The sequence below is a fragment of the Cervus elaphus genome, chromosome 1, assembly GCF_910594005.1.
Source record: "Cervus elaphus chromosome 1, mCerEla1.1, whole genome shotgun sequence".
Taxonomy (NCBI): Eukaryota; Metazoa; Chordata; class Mammalia; order Artiodactyla; family Cervidae; genus Cervus; species Cervus elaphus.
This window is the reverse complement of record NC_057815.1, coordinates 96422466-96432607: the sequence shown is the minus strand read 5'-3', so window position 1 is coordinate 96432607 and position 10142 is coordinate 96422466. Positions and strand designations below refer to the sequence as shown.

The 10142-nt window shown below is 49.1% G+C and overlaps 1 protein-coding gene across 1 annotated transcript; it reads right to left on the bottom strand.

The window, feature by feature from the left end:
* Positions 1-2735: 2735 nt before the first annotated feature.
* Positions 2736-3689, bottom strand: LOC122677165 (olfactory receptor 6Q1). Its single transcript, XM_043877068.1, has one exon. It carries the CDS (start codon positions 3687-3689, stop codon positions 2736-2738), a length of 954 nt encoding a protein of 317 aa, XP_043733003.1.
* Positions 3690-10142: the final 6453 nt, after the last annotated feature.

Here is a 10142-nt window from a genome sequence, read left to right as displayed (position 1 = left end):
GACACTGAAATTTTAATCTTATAAAATGTTTACATGTCATGAAATAGTATTCTACTTTTGATTTGTGTTCAACCATTTAAAATTTAAAAACTATTCTTAGCTCACAGGTTGTTGTAAATAAGAGCTAGACTAGATTTGGCCTTAGTTTGCCAACATCCAAGGGGACATTGACCCTAAAGATGCAAAGAAGCAGAAATAGAGCTAACAGATGTAGATAATAAACTTATGGTTCCCAGGGGGTGGGGAGGATAAGTTGGGAGATTAAGACTGACGTGCAGTGTGGGAGACCCAAGTTCGATCCCTGGGTCAGGAAGGTCCCCTGGGGAAGGAAATGGTCACCCACTCCAGTATTCTTGCCTGGAGAATTCCATGGACAGAGGAGCCTGGTGGGCTACAGTCCCTGGGGTCACAAAGACTCAGACTTGACTGAGCGACTTCACTTGCACTTTCAAGATTGACACATACACACTACTATACATAAAATAGGTAACTAGCAAGGACCTGCTATGTAGCACAAGGAACTCTACTGAAATATTCTGTAATGGCCTATATGGGAAAAGAATCTGAAAAAGAGTGGGAATATGTTTATGTGTAACTGATTCACTTTGTTGTACACCTGAAAGTAATGCAACTTTGTGAATCAACTGTACCAGAAAATAAAGCTTTTTTAATAAAAATAACAGAAGCATGGTTACCGAGGAACCTTGCATACGGAGGGCCAGCTATAAGTTATACTTTGATTTTTGACCGTTTGGAGAGTCAGTGCCCCTAAGCATTGTTCAGGGTGAACCGCATAGTGTTGAGGCTTGCTTTCTTAGGTTTTAAACCCTCAGAAGAGAAAAGGTAAGATAACTACGGAAGTCTAAATAGTGGTTACCATTTGGGGGAAGAGGCGACTATGACTGGGAAGAGGTCTGCTGGGGGCAGGTTTTGGGGGCACCAGTTCAGTTCAATAGCTCAGTCATGTCTGATTTTTTGCGACCCCATGGACTGCAGCTCACCCGGCCTCCCTGTCCATCACCAACTTCAGGAGCTTACTCAAACTCATGTCCATCAAGTCACTTATGCCATCCAACCATCTCATCCTCTGTCGTCCCCTTCTCCTCCTGCCTTCAATCTTTCCCAGCATTGGGGTACCAATGATGGTTAATTTCTGGATTTAGTATTCAGTATATTAACTTGTTGGTCATTATGTAATCCATTAAGCTATATGGTTATGTTATATTCACTTTCCTAAATATGTTTTTTTTAAGATATTTTTCTGTGGATCTTTTTAAAAATCTTTATTGAATTTGTTACAATACTGCTTCTGTTTTATGTTTTGGTTTTCCAGCCACAAGGCATATGGGATTTTAGCTTCCTGGCCAGGATCGAACACTCACCCCCTGCATTGGAAGGCAAAGTCTTAACCACTGGACCATCAGAGAAGTCCCTCCTATCTGTGTTTTATATTTCACAATAAAAGGGTTCAAAAAGAAAAAATTTAATAAAAATAATTGGATAGATTTATTTTCAAAAGGAAAAGAAACAAAAAGAAGTGATGAGGAAGAGAAGTGTGTGCTGCTGACTGGAGGCAGAGAGCTTCCCCCACAAAAATCAGAAAGATACAAGGAACTTGGATCCTCAAATGCCTCTTGAGCAGAGCCAGCCACCAACATGAAGCACTCACCTCAAACTCTGGCAGGAAAGAGGAAGTCTCCTTCCTTCTTTAAGCTAATATAGTTAAGAGTTTCTTGTCATAGCAGAAGTAGCATTTTACTTTAATACACAATCCATAACTTATATGCAGAGTACATCATGAGAAATGCTAGGCTGGAGGAAGCACAAGCTAGAATCAAGATTGCCAGGAGAAATATCAATAACCTCAGATAGGCAGATGACACCACCCTTATGGCAGAAAGTGAAGAGGAGCTAAAGAGCCTCTTGATGAAAGTGAAAGAGGAGAGTGAAAAAGTTGGCTTAAAGCTCAACATTCAGAAAACTAAGATCATGGCATCTGGCCCCATCACTTCATGGTAAATAGATAGGGAAACAGTGTCAGACTTTATTTTGGTCTCCAAAATCACTGCAGATGGTGATTGCAGCCATGAAATTAAAAGACGCTTACTCCTTGGAAGGAAAGTTATGACCAACCTAGATAGCATATTAAAAAGCAGAGACATTACTTTGCCAACAAAGGTCCATCTGGTCAAGGTTACAGTTTTTCCAGTGGCCATGTATGGATGTGAGCGTTGGACTATAAAGAAAGCTGAGTGCAGAAGAATTGAAGCTTTTGAACTGTGGTGTTGGAGAAGACTCTTGAGAGTCCCTTGGACTGCAAGGAGATCCAACCAGTCCATCCTGAAGGAGATCAGTCCTGAGTGTTCATGGGAAGGAATGATGCTGAACCTGAAACTCCAATACTTTGGCCACCTAATGTGAAGAGCTGACTCATTGGGAAAGACCCTGATGCTGGGAGGGATTGGGGGCAGGAGGAGAAGGGGATGACAGAGGATGAGATGTCTGGATGGCATCACCGACTGGATGGACATGAGCTTGAGTAAACCCCGGGAGTGGTGATGGACAGGGAGGCCTGGCGTGCTGCGATCCGTGCGGTCACAGGGAGTCAGACACGACTGAGCGACTGAACTGATCCCGTAACTGGTGACTCCCAGGCCTCTGCTCCATTCCAGAGTGCTCACCACGCCCCTTCTAGGAAGCTAGGCACGGATTCCGCCCCTCCAGCACCTGCCTCCTCACCGACCTTTCCAAGACCTGCAGGAGAAGGCTCTCCCCAGAGCCCCCTTGACCTCGTGGTTTCGGAGACTGTAGATGAGGGGGTTGAGCATGGGCGTGACGATGGAGTAGAAGACCGACACCACCTTGCTGAAGCTGACGGAAGGGGCCGCTCGGGTGCGGGCGTACATGAAGAAGAGAGTGCCGTAGAAGAGGCTCACCACGCCCAGGTGGGCCGCGCAGGTGGAGAAGGCCTTTCTGCGCGCCGCGGCCGCGCGGAGCCGCAGCAGCGTCCAGACGATGCGGCCGTAGGACGCGGCGATGGCCGCGGACGAGGCCAGGGGCACGGCCAGCGAGACCAGGAGGTCTGCGGTCTCCTTCGGGCCGACGTCCGAGCAGGCCAGGGCCAGCAGCGGCGAGGCGTCGCAGAAGAAGTGGTCGATGACGTTGGGGCCACAAAACGTCAGTCGGGACATGAGATAGATGGGCAACGCGGGGGTGAGCAGGCCCCCCAGCCAGCAGGCGGCTGCCAGGCGGCCACAGGCGCCCCAGGACACCAGCGCCCCGTACCGGAGAGGCAGGCAGATGGCCACGTAGCGGTCGTAGGCCATGGCGGCCAGCAGCAGACACTCCGTGGCCCCGAGGAAGGTGAAGATGAAAAGCTGGGACAGGCAGCCCGCGTAGGAGATCCTCTGGCCTCCAGCCACCCCAAGGAAACCCGCCAGCATCTTGGGCACCGTGACTGAAGTATACCCGATTTCAAGGCAGGACAAGTGCGTCAGGAAGAAATACATGGGCCTATGGAGGCGGTGGTCCAAGCCCACCACCAGGATGATGGCCAAGTTCTCCACCAAGGTGAGCAGGTACATGGTGAGGAAGAGGATGAAGAGGAAGAGGCATGTCTCATGGGCCTCAGCGAAGCCCAGCAAGACAAACTCCGCCATGTGGGTCTGGTTTGGGGTGTCGGGCTGCATAACAAACTCCGCCATGTGGGTCTGGTTTGGGGTGTCTCATAGCCTCACAGATGAGGACAACTCGGGGAGAACCTGTGGGATGTTGGACTGAAGGATCTTTCACTTCCGGAGAGGAAAATAAAATCAAGATGCTGGCCTTAACTCTCCAAAAAAAAAAAAAAAGAAAAGAAAATGTACAGCCTGTGACGGGCTCCAGAAAACAGATAATTTCAGGACAAAGTGAAAAGTGCTAGATAGAAATAAGATGGAATATTAATACAGAGCGCAACCCGTCTTCAAGAATCAGGGAAGTCTTCTTGGAGAAAGGGCTGGCTAAATTGGAACCTGAAAAATAAGCATAAGTTGGTGAGATAAAAGAGAAGTAGAGAAGTCATAGAAAAAGGATAAAATCTCGGACTTCAGCAAGAACAACCTGCGTCTGGGAAACTTCAAGTAGATGCAGTTTACAATGGGAGTTAAGAGCTCAGTTTCCTGGTCAAGCATTCCTGACTTCAAATACAAAAGAACCTGGCTAACAGGGTGAAAATTCAAATTAGATAATCCCTCTAAAGTATTTATCATGATAGGGTTAATAAGTACTAGAGGTTACTACCCTTCAAGTCCATTCATGTTGGTGATAATGGCAAGTTTTCATTCTTTTTTATGGCTGAAGACTATTCCGTTGTGTGTGTGTATACTTCTTCCTTATCATTCATCTGTTGGTGGACACTTTTATCCTTAGTGAAATAAGTCAGAGAAAGAAAAGTGCTGTAAGTTATCACTTACATGTGAAATCAAAATAAAACAAATGAATGAATATAACAGAACAGAAACAGACTCACAGATACAGAGATCAAACTAGTGGTTACCCATGGGAAGAAAAGAGCAGGGAGCGGCAAGTTAGGGGTAGAGGATTAAGAGGTACAAGCTACCAGGTATAAAATAAATAAGCTACAAAGTTAGACAGCTTATTTATCTCTATAGGATATAGCACAAGGAATATGACCAATGTTTATAATGACTATAAACAAAATACAACCTTTACATTGAGAATCCCTATATCACACACTTGAACATATAATCTGGACATCATCTATACCTCAATAAAAGTACATATATACATACCATGGGAAATTTTTTAATGTTAACTTTATCCTGGAATGTTTTTTAATGTTGGACTTCCCCGGTGGCTCAGATGGTAAAGCATCTGCCTACAATGCAGGAGACCAGGGTTCAATTCCTGGGTTGGGAAGATCCCCTGGAGGAGGAAATGGCAACCCACTCCAGGATTCTTGCCTGGAAAATCCCATGGATGGAGGAGACTGGTGGGCTACAGTCCATGGGGACGCAAAGAGTCGGACACGACTGAGTGACTTCACTTTCTTTCTTTCTTTATCCTGGAATAGATCATAGAGGAGAAATGACTTCACTGACCTTGAGAAGCAGGCTAGGACAACGTCGTGAAGTGACCAAGTTAAGAGGAAGGCAAAGGATAACAGAGAGCCTTGAGGAGTTCTCAGCACAGAAGTGATGCAGAGAAGGGGTCAGTACGCTGTGCCGGAGCAGGTCTGGAGAGGAGGAGACCAGTGGAGAAGAGTGGCCGTTTCAAAACTCTTGGACACTCTTCCCATTAGAAAGTGGAACCGATAAAAAGGAACGAAACCGGGTCATTTGTAGAGCTGTGGATGAACCTGGAGTCCGTCATGCAGAGTAAAGTCCAAAAGAGAAAAATGTCCCATATTAACGCATGTTTGTGGAATCTAGAAAAATGGCCCTGATGAACCTATTTGCGGGGAGCAATGGAGACGCAGACGTGGGGAACGGACTTGCGGACACAGCGAGGGCAGAAGAGGGTGGGGCAGACTGAGGGAGCAGGGCTGACGTATACACACGGCCGTGCGTAAACAGGCAGCTAGAGGGAAACGGCTGTAGAGCCCAAGGGGCCCGAGGTGCTCAGTGATGACCTGGGGTGTGGGATGGGGCTGGGAGGGAGCTCGCGGGGAAGGACACATAAGTACACAGACCACTGCCTCACACCGTTGTACGGTAGAAACCCACACAGCACTGGAAAGCAGGCATCCTCCAATTAAATCTTTCTAATTTAAAAATAAAAATTTTTTTTTAATTTAAAAAAAATTTTTTAATGTTTTTAAAAAAAGAGAGAAAAAGGTGGGTCAATGGCCACTCCCCTTGAATCTGAGTTTTGTAGCTGCTTCACAACAGCATGTGTGCAAGCGTTATCACTCAGTCATGTCCAACTCTTGGCAACCCCATGGACTGTAGCCCTGGACTCTGTCCAGGGGATTCTCCAGGCAAGGATACGGGAGTGGGTTGCCATTCCCTTCTCCAGGGGATCTTCCCAACCCAGGGATCAAACCTGCGTCTCCCACATTGCCATGGACTCTTTACCATCTGAGCCACCAGGCAAGCGCTTCACAGCAGAGTTGGATGGAAGCGATGCTGTGCCTGTCTGCAGGCCTTAAAACATGGCTTCCTCTGCCTGCTTCCTGGAGCCCAGCCCCCGTGGCATGAGGAAGTCCAAGCAGCCCGCAGCAAGGCTCAGGTGGGGAGGGACCCAGTCCTCAGTCCCGGTCCTGACCTCCCACTCACAGCCGACACCACATGCCAGCCGGGTAAGTGAGTCGTCTGGGGTGTGGACCCTCCAGCCCTGGGCAGGCTGGCCCAGATGACCGAAGCGTTACCTGCTGGGCCATCCCCAAGTTGCAGATTTTGAACTCAATCACTGAGCATCAGTTCTGTCAGCCGCTAAGCCTCGGAGAGTTTTGTTAAACAGCAGCAGATAACGGAAAGCATTACATACCGGTTGTGGAACCTCGGACACATTATTCAATATCGCTGAACCTTTGGAGGAAAACAAATCATGTTTTGCCTGTGGTTACAAATGCCTGAACTGGAATTTGAATCCAGGTTTGCCAAGGTCTAAAACCCTTGCTCTTTCCTCTAAAAATTAATTGATGCCAGGTTCCCTCTGGCATCAACATTTCATGATTTCCTGGCAACGAAAGCTTGTAGAGATACAAAATCAGAAAGAAACAAGGTCAAAGTCTTCAGATTCCTGCCTGTATCTTCACCACACCTAAATCCCGGCTCTGACCTCCCCACAGTGGTGGCGGGGGGGTGCGGGTGGGGGCGTCTGTAAACACTGGTTTCCTGAACAAATCATTGCATGCAGCCCCAGAGACTTCATGCCTCTGTTGACTCCAGGAAATTTCAGAGCACAGTTCCAGCACACTTCGCCCCTTTGCAACTTGGCTTACAATGTAGCATCCTGGGCGCAGTGCTCACCCTTCCCAAGACCCTTCTGTGTCTTTACTGCACACAGATGCTGTAGAAGCCTGCCTTCATAGTAAAGCTTTTCAGAAACGTTCATTCTTTTCCATAGTCATTAAAAGCACAAGATTTATAGTCCAACAGATCTGGGATCAGGCCCTGTCCCTGCAGCTCACTAGCTTGGTTGCCTCATCCATGAATCGTTAGTATTATTTCTAAATCTTGCCAGCCTTCCTGGTGTGACTCAGGTTTGATAGTCTCATTGTTTAGTAGGAAGACTTTTCTCATTCATGCGTATGTGTATGCAGATCAGACCACAAAAATGCACAGGACACCAGCTCTGTGCCAACTGAACCAGAGGGGCATTCGGGCAGAGAACAGGTGCCCCCAGCCTCCACCATGGGACCTGGCACAGAGCAGGTGTTGCCTTATGATAGTTTCAGTTCTCTGATCCATTGCTTAGAGATAGGATGCCAGAACCTTTGGGGCTTGCATAAAATCCAGATGTTACCTTGAAAGCACAGCTTTTATTACTCAGCTGCTGGTGGAGGAGGTAAAAATGTAGGATATTTTAAACACACGCTCACAGCCAAGGCCCACACTTTTCCTTCCTCGGCGTGAGCCGCTGTTAGGTGGCAGCCAGGCCCGGGGCTATGTTCCCACCTTCTTGCCTCCAGACAATAATGTATTTCATTTGTGGGTTGAGATGTGTGTGTGGCATGACCGACTCAATGCACATGAGTTTGAGTGAACTCCAGGAGTTGGTGATGGACAGGGAGGCCTGGCGTGCTGCAGTCCACTGGCTTGCAGAGTCGGACACGACTGAGCAACTGAACTGAACTGAACTGACTAAAGTGAAGTGTGTGTGTGTGTGTGTGATTTTACTTTTTTTCAATTGGAGTACGATCGTTTTACATTGTTATATTACATTCTGCTGTACCACAACGTGAATCAGCTGTATCTTTACATATATCCCCCCCCTCTTGAGCCGGGCTGGGGATTTTAAGAAGCAGGTGAGCCTTGCCCCCTCTCTTCAGGCCAACTCCCTCCCTGTTCACCGGCTTCGTTCAGTACACTTAACGCAGGCCTCAGTGGACGACAGAACCGCACAAGGAGCCTGGCTCCCTGAGGAACACGAGTCATGCCTCCAAGAACAGGAGTTGTCAGACTCCTGTAAAGAGCCAGACGGTGAGCGAGACAGATGGGAGTCGAGTCCCAGAGCATCGGACAGACACGTGTGTGCTTTCGCCCCACACACGGGCGCGCACACGCACACACATGCACACACACACCGCGCCATCTCCACCATCTCATGTCACCAAATGACGCACCGCGCCCCTCGCTGCCGGCCCTGGCAGTAAGGCTCACTTCTCTGCGCCTCGGGGCCTGGTTGGAAGAGCCGCCTCGGGCTCCAGCGAGCGGCAGGAACCCGGTGAGACCGCCAGGCTTATGAAGCGGCCTGGCTTCCTCTCTGAGGCTGAGGGAACGTTGTCAAGCAGGTGCCCGGCCGGAAGCAAACGGCCCCCACGGGGAGGAGAGGGTCAGAGGGAACAATCTGGATGAAGAGCAAGGGCCAGCCTGGAACCTGAGCTGACGTAGTGTGCTCAAAAGGCGCTGCTCACTTGGCTGAGGCTGTCCCTGACAGATATGGAAAGCAGCTTGGAGCCCACGCAGGGACGCTAAGCTGGGTCCCTGCAGCTGTTGGCTGGTGCAGCTGCGTGATGGGCCGGGCGGGACTCTGGATTCCGCCCTGTTCGGGTTCTCTCTACCCAGCCTCTGGGAGACGCAGCCCCAGGGGAGAGAGGAGTTGGAAAAGGAGCCTGCTAAGACCAGACAACAATTTCAGGAAACAGCGCCCGAGCCACGGGGAGCAGGCGGTGGGCGGGGAGGGGGTGGGGGCAAAGGCAGATGGAAGGGGCTACGGGCAGGGGCTGCGGGCTCTGCTCCCCGCCCCCTCTCTGTTCTGGGTCCCTGCCGGGGGACAGCAGCAGTCACCCCACTTTCAGGCACACAGCCCCCCGAGTTCACCGCACCGTCTCCAGAATCAGAGAAGATGAACTTGACCTTGGCCCCACCCTGGCTGCATTTTGGAGAAAGTTCCTCGTCTTGCTGAGCTTCCCTTTTCTCTGTCCTCCAATGGAGGGCATAATAGGCATACCTGCAGGGCTGGGCTGAAGATGGAAGGAAGTAGCATTAAGTGAAAGTTCAGGGCCTTTGCTCACACTGTTCCCTCTGCCCTTCTGCGTGGTTTCCTCTGCGCTTGCTTCAGTTATCCTAAACAAAGAGACCCTTTCTGACCACCCATCTGAAAATGCAGCTCCCGTCCCTCTCTGGCCCACTGCGTGCCTTAATACTTTGGGTCACGGCTTCGTTGTCATCAGTTAGATGTTTGTTTGTTTCTCTATAACATCACGCACACAAGTGAGCTCCTCGAAGACAGTGCTGTGTCTTTTTGCTCATCACTGTGTTGCCAGAGCCGCAAAGAGTCCCTGGATGCAGTCTGCGTGCAATAAATACACCGATATTTATTTGTAATAAATTGTACATTAAATAATCGCACATGTAAATAAATTGCAGTGAAAACAATTGGATACCCACGCGGAGCATTCTGCTGACCCAGAAAGCTGTTTCCTTTCCAAGTCCAGCCACCCGTTTGAAGGGAATGGGGGGTGGGGGGAGGAAGGAGGAAGCCCACCAACACTTATGGAAGAGCCATCCAGTTTGGATGCTGAAGTCACCTTCCTGCCAATCAGCTCCAAGACGGAAGATGCAAGAACAGAGCCCATGTGCTAGAGTAGCCACCCGCCTGGGATGAGAAATGAGCTGAGTTGACTTTTGCATATAATTTCTTTACTTAGCTACTAGATTCAATCTGGGGGGCTTTCCTGGTGGCTCAGACGGTAAAGAGTCTTCCTGCAATGCAGGAGATGAGGGTTCGATCCCTGGATCAGGAAGATCCCCTGGAGAAGGAAATGGCAACCTGCTCCAGTATTTTTGCCTGGAGAATTCCATAGACAGAGGAGCCGGGCAGGTTACAGTCCATGGGTCGCAGAGATTTGAGCTCCTGAACTTAAGTTTCAAAAAAAAGCAGTATTATATCAGTTGTTCTCAAACTTCACTCCACCAAGCCGTAAGTTTCCCCAGTTGCCAGGTGGCTGCAAAGAAACAGAGGCACCCAGCATG